A 15,118-nucleotide genomic window follows, 5' to 3' on the forward strand; every position below is an offset into this window, starting at 1 on the left:
CACCAAAAAAAAAAATCAATTTACTATGTCCAGCTAACGGAAAAATATTACTACAACTTTAAAAAAAAAAAAAAAAAAAAAAGAAAATTTTATATAATTAAAATTTATGGTATTTTTCCTTTTGAAGTAGTAAACTGTTAATTATTAGAATAAATATTAATATTTTAAATAACACTGCAATACTATCCCACAAGTCAGAAAAAGAAAAGAAAAAACCTTTAAAAATGCATAGCAATTCAATTGCAAGGAAGGGAAATGATCAAGTTATTTCTATTTTAATCATTGTACAGTAGAGAACCGATTATCCGGAACAGTCGGGACCATCGCTATTCCGAATAACTGATTTTTCCGGTTTTCTGAATCGCTACAAAAAGCCCTTTTTTTTATTGTTAAACCCAACTAAAAAATTAAAAAAATTTGGAAATAATCTTAAAAATAAGAAAAAACAATGAAGTAATACACTAATGATTATTTCCAAAATGATGGTAAAGTAAACATCTTTAAAAAAAAGAAAGAAAAATAGTAAAATCTTATGAGGAAAATTTTTTTTTTGAAAATGACGAGAAAATTTATCGAATTTGTTCCGGTTTTTTGGTTTTCCGATTTCCGGATAACGGGTTCTGCACTGTACATGTATCTGAATTTTGATTCATATCTTTTGTGGTTTGTTTCATATGCTATAAACTAATAAAATTATTTAACTTAATTAAAATTTAACGAAAATTTTACTTGAAGTCAAAAAAGTTATGATATTTATTAAAATTACAAACTATATATATTAGCATTTTCGCTGATAACTTAAAAAATTAGTTATAAACATAATTTTTCATACGTATTACAATAAAAATATAGGGAGAAATAAATTTATCTTACTAACAAATTTAAAAAAACTGATGATATTACAAAACAATTACAATGACAATGAGAAATGCAATGTCCCAAACACATACCATCAGAAACAGAAGAAACTGTTTCATTTTTATCAGTCAGCAAATCATATTCACGCTCAACATTGTTATGATTAAAACAATCAGATGGCTTTGATTTAACACCAGCTTTCTGGAATGAAATTAAAAACTAAAATTACTATAAGATTATTTTTTTTTTTAACAAGAGAAGTAACAAGAACTAAAATAATTGTATTAAAAGATATTAGATACAATTTAAAACAGTTAATATTTTTGATAACACTAAAATTTTAGCTAACTATTTACAGTAATTATCCCACCAATATTCAATTTCATTTAACATATTTTATAATTTTTTTAAATGTGCTTGATTTGAAAAGCAAAATTAAGTTTAGATAGAAAAATAATGTGTATATTAGATATGCTTAGGTGAAAACAATATTTTCATTATTTGTATTTTAATCCAGGGCAAGAAATTTCCCTTCAAGAGATAGAAGTCAGACTAAAATTTTTAATAGACATTATTATGCATTAATGAAAGATATGAACAGTTTTTTTAAAATATTGACAGTTGTAAGATGAAAAGCTTTTCGGTTGAATGAATAGTGTTTAAAAAATGGTGGCTTCAAGTGTGAAGTTAGGGTAACTCCATATTTTTAGTTCCAATTAGAATAAGAATGACATAGCTTGATTTCAAAATACTTTCTGGTGTCTCTGGAATGAGCCACAATGATCTAAGTATTTTAACTATGTAGCTATGGTAGAATGGTTTAATTTAAAACTTAACAATTTAGAAGAGGAAGCCTGCATTAAATAGTTGATCGTCAATGACGAGCAGAAATTCCATGCCCTGTCCTAATTCAATCGTAAGATCATATTAAATTAAAAACATTTTCATTCAGATTTATGTATTTGTTTTTAGATTGTAGTAAAAACCATGATATTAAAATTATTCTCAAAAAAATTTATTTTTGAAGCCAATATAAAACACTAATGGCAAGCAGAAATTTTGCCCCCTGTTTTAATTCAAATGCAAAATCATACCAAATTAGACATTTTCATTTAGATTTAAGTAATCATCTTTAGATTGAAATATAAAACTATAATATAAATATTATTCTCAAAACTTATTAGTTTTGGTGCCATTATTTAAATAGATGTTCACTTTATTTATTTCTCACGCTATATCAGACCAGTAAATAAGAAATTTTCGACAGATTGTTTTTTAGCTTGCTCATTGGCTGCTGTGGTTGATTTTAATTAGAGAAAAAGAAAACTTATTTCTATAAACCATCCCGATAAACCAACAATTTCTACATTTGCGAGGCACAGCCAATTTAAACTGAAAAGATGTATAATTATAAAGAATAAATAAACTAAAAGTAATAATTTAAAAATCAAAATAGAAATTAATAACTTATGAAACATACCTTAGTGGAAGCACTATGAGTATCATAGCTTTGTTGATTTTTCAAGTTAAATTCTTCCAACACATTGACTCCAATTAATCCAGAGGCTCTTGGTGAATCACAATCTAAGCAACTTCCACTATCTTGACTGAAATCGGAGCAGCTGTCTGGAGTGTCTCCGGCTCTATGACTGCTGCTAATACTTTCCAGTCCAGAATCAAAATAATTGCCATTACTATGATGTAAACCATTTCCATTCAACTCAAAGAACTTATGTTTAGAAGCAGAAGAATTATTATTTAAAATGCTTTCTGTGCTTTGTGACTTTTTATTCATGAAACTCCTATGCATCATTCCTTTAACACCAACCTATAGTAAATTAAATTAAATGCTAAGTAAGAAACTTACTTAAAGATAAAAACAAACAAAAGAGTGAAAGAAAATATTTTCTATAATCACTGGATGCTACAACTGAAATATATAACATTAATCTTTCATTTAATTCAAACCTTTAAATTTTGAAGCATACATTTTTTTTTCTGTGTGGTACAGAATCCAGCAATAAAATAAGACATAATATAAGCTTTAATATAAGACAGGGTTGAGGGGGGGAAACAGGTTTTTTTAGTTTAAAAAATTTTTTTTTGGTTTAAAATGTTAAATGATATTTTAAATACCAAATTAAAAGTAATCAACATTTCATAGACAACTTTTTTACCATAGATGGATTTATATTTTGAATAAAGAATTGACAAATAGTCACTTCAGTTTATATGCAAATAGGATAAAACAATATAATAACTAAATATTCTATATAAGCTTATTCATTACTTAATTAATCCACGAACCTGTAAATAAGCATTCAAAATCTAAATGTTATTTTAGTAATGTGTTTAAAATTGAAGTCTCTCTCTTGATGGTCAGAAAGGCCTTGACATTTATTTTAACATAATCGGGTTTAAAACAGAACAATAATCTTATTGACATATTACAACATTAAGAAATATTAAAAATAAATTTTGAATATTTTCCTTAAACAGTTTTTTTTTCTTTTTTTAAATATAGTATAAAAATAGTAATTGAAATATTAGAACAACGAACATAAACATTCTGCATTAATACAATACGAATTTGTTGACCTAAAATACAGAAAATAATTCCAAAAAGTGAAAAAAAGGAAATTTTAAAAAGCACCATATTAATATTTATACTTTGGACTGCAGCAAACATTATGTATCTTCAACAAGTATGTAAAAATTAAAGTTTGAGAAACTTTACTTCTTTCAATACACAATTTACTAATTTTAAAAACTAACAGAGCATGGAATTAGTGATGGTCTATTTTATTTTAAGCATTTTTAAAGAGTCCTTTTAATTTTAATTAAAATTTGCTTGCAATTATTTATTTTATATAGGTTTTTTTTTGTTGAAACACTAATTCCATGTAAACATTTAAAAATTGCTGATTGTTTATTTAAAGTATACAAATGCCCATTATCAATTAAACACAAAATTGTAAAAAATTTGAGAAAACTTTATCACTTTTTCAATTGGCAATATTCAAACTGAAAAAAAAAAAAAAAAAATCCACATAAACAGTTGAAAATGAGCTTATTTAATTTTTTTTTTTTTTTTTTTTACAAAACTGTTTAGTTTTAACTGTGGTTTAAACCAGCCAACCCTAATATAAGCTACTAATTTTTTACCAGCACATTCATTTTATGATTTGGTTTGAAATCTAGTAAGCAAATCGCTGTAAAATGCCAATATTTTTAGAAATTTTTTAGAATTATTGATAGCACAAATTTAAAGCAAAAGATTTAATATAAAAAAAGTTTAATTTTATACAGCATGATTCCAAAATGATAACTTGTTTATAAAAAAATTAATAAAAAAAAAACATCTCTTGTTGAAAAAAAAAAGGTAAATATCCAAGGATATTTTTCTTCTAAACCTTTTAATTCTTCAACTGAACATTGACTAGACCGTTACTTTTTATATTTAGAGCATTTTGTCACCACACCAAAAAGGTAACTATTTCAAATTTAGAAAGAATTCAACAAAAAATAAAATTTTCATCACTTTGTGAATAATTATCACTATTTAGTACTTTCTAACAATAAACTACTTGCAATGAAACATTGACTTAAAGAATAGCCAATGGTAGTTATTGAATATATCAAAAATTAGACGTAAGTTTTTAATTTTACATTTCAATTTCTAAAAACAAACTTGCTTTCGCATATTAGAATCAAGGAGAATAATTTCTACAAAAGAACAGACACATAAATTCGTAGAATTTCTGAGGACATTGACATAATAAAATTAATAAGGATTAACAGAATAAGATTTGCAGGGTATATATGGGTCATTCTCACAAAAACAGTCATTTTCATGTCCCCAGTATATTTCATGTTTGTTTTACAGCTTACGAAAAAAAAAAAATTCAGGGAAAGTGTCCTTCAGAATGCAAGCTAACAAAAGAATAAAAATAAAATTATCAATTTTTATTTTTTATTTATTTTAGGTAATTAAAATATACCAATATGTCATTCCCTCACTTGTCCCAACTGCTGATTTAAAAAAAGAAAAAAATTGTTTCTGAAATATAAATTTTTTTTTTACAAATTCGTGTTTTTTATTTCAGAATACTGAAATATAGAATTCAGAAAATCAATTTTAAATTTAATTTCTGATAAAAATATTAACACAGCACTATTTTAAACTTTGTCCCCAGTGTTTCGCGTCATTCCCTCACAACAATGTTCTTATCACCTGCAATCTTCTTAGAATAAAAATATTTTAATGAAAACTTCAGAAGTTAACAACTGGCATCATAGAAGAAAATTGCAGTATGTTTCCATCTTCAACTCAAAGAAGCTTTGCTGTGGAATAAATTTGAATGAATCAAACCAGGTAAAATTTTTTACATTTGTCATTCCCTCATGTCATTTTTTTGAGTAAAATAAAATACAACTTCATCGAGAAAGTGGATAATTATATGTTGCTTTCTTGTATGAATATAATTGTAAGTGATTGACTTCATAAATTAATTAGACCTAACTGTTATTTTTAAATTTTATTGAATTCGTCATTCCCTCACTAGTGTATAAAGTGAGGGAATGACGCTGAAGTGAGGGAATGATTCAAGATGAGTATATTATAAAAAAAATTTTTGTTCAATCGTGCCAGCCAATTTTATTTCCCAAACCTGTAAAAACTATTAAATATATAAGACTAAATTATAATAAATATTAGATATACTTAGTATGTTATCATTTTCAAACTTTAGGTAGATGTAACTTAGATAAAAACATGTATTAAAATAAAATATCATTCCCTCACTATTAGTGTCATTCCCTCACTTTTTAAATAGTGAAAATAATTAATTTACTTATTAATTATTTTTGAAAAATAAATTAAAAAATTAATAAATTAATTTATTAAATTAATTAATTTATTTATTAAATTAATTAATTAATTATTATAAATTAATTTTTTAAAAAATTAATTAATTTAAATATTAAGTATAATTTATAGGATATATACTTTCTTTATAATGCCATTACATATTTCTATTAATATAAAAAGTTTCAGAGCTTTTTATTCACTTTACTTTTTGGGGATTTTTTGAACTGAAAAATGACAGTTTTCGCGAGAATGAGCCATATGCTGTTCAGATGCAACTAGCCAAACGTATATGATTTTAAAAACTAGCTAAACATATATGATTTTGACAGCTAGACCACATCCAAAACTTTGATGGCTGGTTGATGACTGGCTATAAACAACAACTTCAACAAAAAATAATAATAATAAGTTTACTGAACAGGCATGATCTGATGAAAAAAGAGAAATGGTTCTGGAAAAGCAAAACCTTTGGATGTTGCCCATGATGATGAAGATAGAATCATTTCAAAATTTTAAATAAGTATTCTATGTAACTTTAAAATTTGCAAAGAAAAGAATTTAAGAAAGATAATTGCATACAACAGTAAAAAACACTAATGATATACCATAAAAAAACATCAAAACTTACTCCTTCATCTTCACTGTTAACAGCACTATTCTCTTCAGAACCCTCAGAATAAGAATTAGTTCCATTGCTTTTTGAAGCATTATTTTCAAGTTCCCATTTTTGTAAATCTAAGGGGCTCGATAAGAGACATAAACTTAAAGTTCGCCCTCTATGCTGCCTAAAAGGATAAAAATAAATTTTTTATACAGAACATAAAGCACTCTACCATACGTCCTGTTACCAGGGATGAGAGTAGTCAGAAAGTAAAAAGAGGAAATCCAAGAATGAATATATATATATATATATATATATATATATATATATATATATATATATATATATATATATATACACACACACCCAAAAATTTGACAAAAAAGGTGCGACTTTTAAACTTGTAAGCCATGTGATTATAAATTCTGATGATTAATTTTAAAATTGTATGAATATATGAATATGAATCACATGCATGATTTTAAATTGAGAGAATATGAGTCTCGATATGAGGCTTTTAAATCATGTGAATATGAAACTCTATATCGAATTTTAAAAAATGCGAAAATACAAATCATGAAGCATAATTTTTAGATCACGTAAATAGGAATCACGATGCATAATTTTTAAATAGCGCGAATACAAATCACAATGTCTAATTTTTAAAGCACGTATAAATAGGAAAATCGATGTTTGATATTACAACCGCACAAACGAATCACGACATTGGATTTTAAGCTGGCGTGAATACGAATCGCTACATAGGGTTTTAAAAGCACGTAAATACAAATCACGATATTGGATTTTTAAATCTCATACATAAGAATCGCAATGTACGATTTTTAAGTCGCCTGAATAAGAATCGCAATGCGCAACTTTTAAATCAGGTAAATGCGAAAATCGATGATTGATATTAAAATCACGTGGATAAGAATAGAGATATTTACATATTCTGGACTTGGGATTACTAAAAGGCTTGTTTGTATTCTTTTTGTTTGGACATAATAAATAAACATTTACAAGATTAATTGAATAAGCAAATAAATATTTTCACCGCAAATCCACCTCTATTTTTTTTTTCGTTTGCTTTCATCTTATTTTCTGTGCGTAAAAGCGGAAAAAATAGCTAAAATAAGTTATTTTATTTCAACGTCTGAATTCTCGAAAAAAAAAAAAAAAAAGCGGGATATTTATAAAAAAACAAAACTTTTAGAGAATTGGAATTTTTGATTAAAAAAAAGGCTGAAATTCGAAAGGCAAAAGCAAATAATTCTCATCCCTCTATAAAGGTAAACCGGTTTTTTCCAAGGAAATGATTTTTAGAGAACTTCAGAGGGAGGAATGAGGACTTCAATACTTTGGCTCCGTGGAAAATTAAATTCTTCATAAAATATTTTACCTTGTTCCAAAAAAAATTTTCGCGGAAATTAGCGGGAAAAATCTGGAAAAAAAAAAAAAACGGAAATCCGCGAATCCGTGGAAGAATCACATCCCTGTGTTACTTGTTCTTGGTTTAATGTTAGTAGTCAACATTTAAAAATAAAAATCAATTGAAAATTTATCAGGGGTTTTTGTCTAGTTTTTTTTAAAAAGGTACCTATTTTGTAGAAATTTAGAAATAATTTGTGAAAACTAAAAAATCAACATAACATGTACACAATATCATTTTAATTAGTAATTTACCAAGTACTCAGGACACTTAGCATATTGAGATAACAGTATACTGAGATAAAATAACAGATTTTTAATGTTAACATACTGAGACAAGTTTTGACGTTGTACTCGGTTAATACTGAGTAGCTGTAAAAATTAAATATTTATAAGTATAAATTAAGACAAAGATTTTTAGCGATAAAAAAAAGAAATATATATTCAATTCTATTAGTACCATAATGATTTTGTGACAGTGCAAAATGCATTTTTTTCCATTAAATTAATCGTGTTAAAACTTAATCATGATTTAATCTTGACACGTTCAACTATCAAATAAAAATTAAAAACAGGTCAAAAAATAATAAACTGTTTCTTTTTTGCAAGTAACTAAAAAAAAAAAAAAAAAAAAGCAAGAATAAAATTTGACTGAAATTTGAAAATAAATTCTTTACCTAGATTCCACCATTTCTGAAAATGTTTTAATCTTCCTTTGATTGGCTTGTTCATTTTGCTGCTGTTGCTCCTGTTCAAACTGTCTAATTTCTTCTTGTCTTCGGAAGACGTCTTCTGACATCTTCCGTCGTCGTGATTTCCAACTATCTAGATTCTATAAAGGAAAAAAAAGCTAATTTAATTTTCAACCATTTTTTTTAACAATAAACCACAGAATAAGATTTACTAAATAATATGACAGATTATTAATATTACATAACAAGGATTGATAATTAAAATACTAACTTGCAAAATTATTTGTTTTCCTAAATGAAACATAAGATTTTACATGAAACATGAAGATATCCATGTGCACCATTGGTGTATTAATTAGAAAGTTCTAAAAGACCTCTCAATATTTCAGACAAATAAAGAAAATATTTGTGAATAATCAATGATTTAAATTCCTTAAAGTTAAAATCAAGAAAGAGATAAAATATTTAATTTTTTTTCAGGTATTTAGCACACATTAAAAAAAAAATTCTCAGAAGAGAATTTTAAAACACTATTGTAACTATGTATACCTCCTAACTATGTATAAAAACAAATATATAACAAATTCCACAGCAAAATATAATTGACAAAAAATTAAAAACTGATTGCTCAATTCAAACAACCATTAAAATTACTAATTTTTTATTTTCCTATCCATACAAACAATAAATTACATTGTTCAAAATAACAATAAAAAAGAAATGAAAAATTATGAAGACATTAAAGAAAAAGCATTAATTTAAAAAATTAAACTTTTTTTCAAAAACATTATTAAAAATAAAATCTGAAAAACAATGCTCATTTCTTTTAATTCTAAAATATTCTTTAAGTTCAATGAAGATCATATAATCAGAGATTATAGCATATTTAGAGAAAATCACAACAGTTACCATGACAACAATTCTAACAATTAATTAAGTCAAATCTCATTTGTACGCGCATTCTCTAATAATCAGCCTAAGCATCATAGAGATTATTGACATCCACGGTTCTGCATCACCTAATTCATTCATAAAGAATAATAATTGCTTTCAACCAGGAAAAAAAATGCTTTTCACCCATGGCACCATTCTATCGTTTAAATTTAAACAAGATATGAAAATATTGTATCAGTACAATTAGGAAAAAAAGGTAATTATAAAAAAGAAATAAATAATAGAGAAGATCGTGATTTTTTCTGTAAGAGCTAAGTAAAAATAGTTTATTTTTAATGTTTTCTGCGCTAAGCCTACTATTGCATAAATATTAGTAAAAAAAATTCGCTCAGCAGAAATTCATAGATGAAAATATAATATACTCATTTAAAAAAATCGTTTTGATAAAAAAAATAAAAGCATTTAACAATATTTTAATAAAAAAAATAAAAAATAGATCATTACTGAACCGATACAATTTTATTACGCAATGAAATTCTTTTGTTTACAATAACGGTGGTACAGGTGCAACAATATTAAAGAAATACCTTTAAACAAAATAATATCTTACCTGTTTCCAATCCATGTTCGTGTTAGTAGTTACAGATTTTACCAAATTCAAAGAAGGGTTAGGTAAGGGCTAGATAGACCACACAGTGCGGTCAAATTAAAAAAATAAACTTAAAAAAATCACTAGATTGACATCACAAAATTAGCGGGTACGAACATCCGATGCTAAAAACTTGTCACAAGAGCAGGTGTATACCATACATCACTAACTTCATAAAAAGTTGGAAAACTGGTGAATCAGAGGAAAAAATGATTCGCTTCACGGGTTTTTAGCAACAGGTTTTCCTTTTTATTCTCCTTTTTTGTAATATAAAATGAGGATTGCCAACGAGGGATTCAAAATCCAAACGACGCGGTGCGATGCAGGAAAACAATGCCACATGACTGATATTATAGTGGTGGGTGAAGGGTGAGAGGTAGCACAACAAAAAGAAAAGTTATACTTTTCCTAACTTTTTCCAAAAATATAGTGCTGCCATCTATTGGCTAGTCAAGGCGAGCCCAATGAAAAACTCATATAACAGTGGGTTGCGAGAAAAATTCGATTCCACATGTGAAATAAGGAGAAAAATACATAACACACAAAAACAACGATTACAACTCTTCCAGAGATATTATCTTGATTTAAAAAAAAATCTAATATTATAAAAAACATACTTGTATATAAATTCCTTTTTGTTTAAAAAAAATTTAAAACTAATATTAAAAATTAATATTGTTAATTGAAGTGTACCAGGAAAAAAAAAAGCGCAAATTATTTGTATGTAAATATAATTTTCCGACAAAAAAAAAAAAAAACGATTAAAATTTGAGAAAACTTACAGTCGGACTTCTATTTAACGAACTTCCATTTGTGAATTTATCTATTTTGAGATTTTATTTCGAAGAACCAAGAACATTTTGGAAATTTCTTCGTAACATAAATTCCAAATGTGAATTTTCCATTTTATGAACTTTTCTTTGAGATCTACTTTCCCTATTTTCCAAAATATTTCAGAACAATTCAAACTTGTTAACGCATTTTAGGCGGGAAATGACCTTGAATTTGTTTTCGCGACCCCTTAACTTTTAGAGAAAGCAGTAAAATCCCTTTCCCTTTTTGTTTGCATTTCATACAGGAATCCATGCTAAAAATCGGTTTACGAGAAAGCATAACAGAAATTTTTAAAGCATGGAACTATGAAACTATGATGTTACAGATCGTACTATTTCAGAACAGTTTTGCTAAAGCTGGATTCTTAGAGCAGAGGACGAGGGTTATATTTCTTTAGAACTGGAAGCTTTAGAAGAACTCTTTTAGCTGTACCCACATTTTGAAGAAAATGTGGGTACATCTAAAAGAGAACCATGAAATTAATGATGATGTTAATGTTAATGATTTTCTTTCTACTGATTCTAAAGCTGCAATCACAGAAGAATTAACTGAATAGGATATTTTGGACAGTGTGAAAAATAAAAACAATACAGCAAATAAATTGTGAGGAAGACGAATAAGATGAAGACGGAGATGATGAAGAAATCACCCAACTATCATAGGATGAAATGTTAAAATCAACTTAAACAATTAAACGTGGATTACAGCTTGAGGAGAATACGCCTGAAGAAGTTTTGGTGCAATACAAAAATGCGACACCTATTATTAGAAGATGAAGAAAAAAGAAAACACTTTCTCAAGCGAAAATTTAACGAACGTTATCAGTAGCAATTAAACTTAAGAACACGTGAGGTAATATGTTTAAAATTACTTTTATAATAAATGCAGCTATAATTTAAGCATACATAAATTTAGCTTTAATTGGCTGAAAATGTATCTAGCATGATAGTGTAACACTGGATAATGTTTTGTTCATTTCTTACTTTCCATGCAGATTTCTTTTATGGTTAATTTTATAAAATAAATTGCTGATACTAATTTACTAGTAGATAATAATTTACTACTCAATTGCTATTTTAATTATCTCTAGTGCCTATGAATTTAAAACTTGTTTTGTGTTGTTTAAGTATTTCAAATGGTGATTTTCTATGTAACGAATTTTCCATATAATGAACTTTTTATCTGGATATAGCGACTTCGTTAAATAGAAGACCGACTATAATTGATTGTGACAAATTTCGTCGGTACATTTATAAAATTCATAAAAATATGCCTTTTATCCTCCTACGATTATTATTATTATTTTCTAAATTATATGCAAAAAGTTTAGAAACCTATAAAAAACTATTAAATTAAAAATGAAAATTTAATTTATAAATTCCAATCTATTACCACAATTTATATCAGATTTAAAATAAATTTTAAAAAATTACCGATTGCCACTCCTCTTCTTCTTCTTTCAAAACTTCAACTTTTTTGACTTCCTTCACTTTTTTAAGTTGTTCTTCGGCCTAAAAATGTATGCCATATTATTACAATTTATTTGTACAATAATCAAAAATGATTCGATAAACAACATTTTCAATCTATTAAACAAATTATAAAATAAGAAATATTAATGAGAATTATGTTTTCTAGATTATGGGGACTTGAGTTACTTGAATATTTACTAAAACTAAGAGATATCAATCCTTTTGGGTTTATCGCCATCTTCCTCCTATTGAAGAGGAGATTGGTTTTGATTGATATTCTGTTGGCTCGAAACAAATATTTTAGTCCAAAAATCTTTAGCCAAAATTCGCTCCCTAAAAGCGCCAAATGCGTTGTGAATTCTACGATTTGTAATCCCGCTTACGGGATTTATTTTTATACGCTAACACAAATTGTAAATTTGTAACTTATTTACAATACCAGTAAAGAAAAGCCGCGATGGCTCAGGGGATAAAGCGTTCGCCTTCCAAATTGGTGAACCGGGTTCGAATCCCAGTGATGGCTAGTCGATACAAATTCCGCGTTTGGTTCCCACCGACCACAATGCTGACGTAAAATATCCTCAGTGGCAGACGGATCATGGGGTAGAGTCCCATTGCCGTCAGGCGAACCATGGGAGAGACATTCGTGTCATCCTCTCCATGTAACGCAAATGCGAGTTATTTCCATCAAAAAGTCCTCCACGAAGGCAAATTTCTCCCAATACTTGATCCAGGAGTTCCCTTGTCTTCTCGTTTGAGTTCAAAAATTACAAGGCTACGAAGTTGAACTTTAGTAGTCGTAAACCCGAAATTGGGTCGGCTGTTCAACAACGGTTATAAAATAAAATAAAATAAAATACCAGTAAAGACATCTGAAAGCCAGTAGAAGAACCTGAAAGACAATTATAGGCAGTAAAGCACCCCTCCCTCACATTAACAGGCTTATTGAATGACTAATCAGCAAACTACCGAAGTCGGCTATTATATTATAATTTGTTTCAGAACGTATTACAACTTTTGAAGAAAAGCAAATTGAAACTAGATACATCCTCTATAAGAATTCGAGAATATATAATATCGTAAACAGGGTGCTCTGTAAAGATCGCTTTTAAAATGTATTCTTAGAGTCCTTATCAAAATTATAGTCAAAGAGTGTGCACAAATGGTGCATACTTTTATTACAATGGGTGTAAAATAATTATTATTTAAGTGCAAAAAATAAAAATTCTATCGAAATTTAACGAATTACTATTGAAGAAGACGAGAAAAGAAGAAGAAAAAAAAATTGATTGCTAGAAACGCCACGTTTCATCAGGCAAGTTGAGGAAGATAAGATGTTGTCATCCCAGCCTTCCTCGGTAGTGATTTAGAAGGTATAAGTAAAATATTGAGTTTAAATAAGTATAAAAAAGGTTAAAATCATCCTTTTAAAATTAAAATAAAAGGTGGGCTAAAAAACATCGAAAAACAGATAGTTGATTGTTAGAAACAACTATGAGCTTCATCAAACGGTCTGATTTTGATGCTTTCTCATACTTTTCCTCAGTAGTGATTCGTAATATTTCGGTACCGTTTTTATTTATGTTTTGCTTTCCCTAAAGTGGATAATTTTTTACATAATTTTTTTTACATGCATGTGAAATGTACGAGTACATTAAAGACGATCATTACTGCAAAGTTCCAAAAAGTTAAAAAAATACAATTTTTTTTATAGTTTATGCCTTTACAGAAAGTAGTTTCTTAATAATATAATTAAATAAATTAAAATCATGTTACATTACATCAATAATGATAACACAGAATATTAACTCCATATACATATATGATCAATTATTTGAGAAATCAAATTTATTCTATTCCTTTAACACTTCAAAGCTTCTCCTTTAGCTTGTAATTTTAAGACGAATTAAATAACGCCATTCATTCTCACAAAAACTGGAAAAATATATTATTTATTCAGCATTTTTTAAGAAATGCTTTAAATAATTTTCGACAAGAGCTCGGATAGAATCAAAATAAGATCGTGACCGGGTTGCAATTTTTATAATTCATAAATAACTGAAAATAAACCCTGTAATTAAAAAACGTGAGTTTCGTTTGATTTTTTACCTTTCGTTTGTCACGTTTGATTATTTAGAAAATATAATTGCAAGCAACGTAAATACTCTTGAACGAATACACGAACATTTTATAAAATTATTCATATAATTGTTTGCATTATTGAACTATTTATAATAATACACTTAGTGTTCAAATTGAAAGGCATATAAGGACTATGGCTACAATACAAAATGATATAATGTGTCTTTTCTAAAGCGGAAGAAAAATTCTAAGAAAAAGAGTTTTACAATAGGAAGTAAATGTATCCAAGTTTGAAATTTCACAATATCTAAAACGTAAACAATAATTATTAGCACGAAAACATTAGAACAAAAAAAGAATCATGTTGCAAAATAGGAAGAAGTTCATTTATTTATATATAATTAACGAATACATCCGCAAACGCTTGTCTAAAGCTCGTGAAATCCAATGTTTTTATGACCATTGTGACCGAATTTAGGTTGGTACGCTCGGTTTGCATAAACTGTTTGCTATTACTAATCACGTTTTTTCATAATATCACTGATATTGTAATTAAAACAATGGCAGAAAGATTACTCATTACCATTCCAATCAATAAAATTAAAATCTGTATAATTAGAAATAAAAATTAAGAATAATTCATTTCCTCTGTTGAACAATTTTTTTTACACATTTCACTGAAGTGAAGATAAAAGATAAGAAATTTCTTTGCTTGATAGTAAAAAAGTTATAAAAACA

At 27.0% G+C, this 15,118-nt stretch overlaps 1 protein-coding gene across 22 annotated transcripts in view; it reads right to left on the bottom strand.

The window, feature by feature from the left end:
* The window catches only part of LOC107439920 (uncharacterized), a 129,694-nt gene that overhangs the window by 22,640 nt on the left and 91,936 nt on the right, over positions 1-15,118 (bottom strand). For 9 of the 22 annotated variants that reach the window (XM_087158917.1, XM_087158898.1, XM_087158864.1 and 6 more), the window contains 5 exons: positions 12,260-12,337; positions 8,435-8,589; positions 6,357-6,513; positions 2,339-2,686; positions 951-1,059 (listed from right to left, as the gene is read on the bottom strand). In XM_087158917.1, coding sequence (XP_087015043.1) covers positions 951-1,059; positions 2,339-2,686; positions 6,357-6,513; positions 8,435-8,589; positions 12,260-12,337 — 847 coding nt within the window. Of the gene's footprint in view, positions 1-950; positions 1,078-2,338; positions 2,687-6,356; positions 6,514-8,434; positions 8,590-9,953; positions 10,421-12,259; positions 12,338-15,118 lie in introns of those variants that run through there. The other 13 variants (XM_087158886.1, XM_087158880.1, XM_087158844.1 and 10 more) reach the window with 5 other exon arrangements.

This window comes from Parasteatoda tepidariorum, chromosome 1, assembly GCF_982258835.1.
Source record: "Parasteatoda tepidariorum strain Cologne lab strain chromosome 1, Ptep-v5.0, whole genome shotgun sequence".
NCBI classification, from domain to species: Eukaryota; Metazoa; Arthropoda; class Arachnida; order Araneae; family Theridiidae; genus Parasteatoda; species Parasteatoda tepidariorum.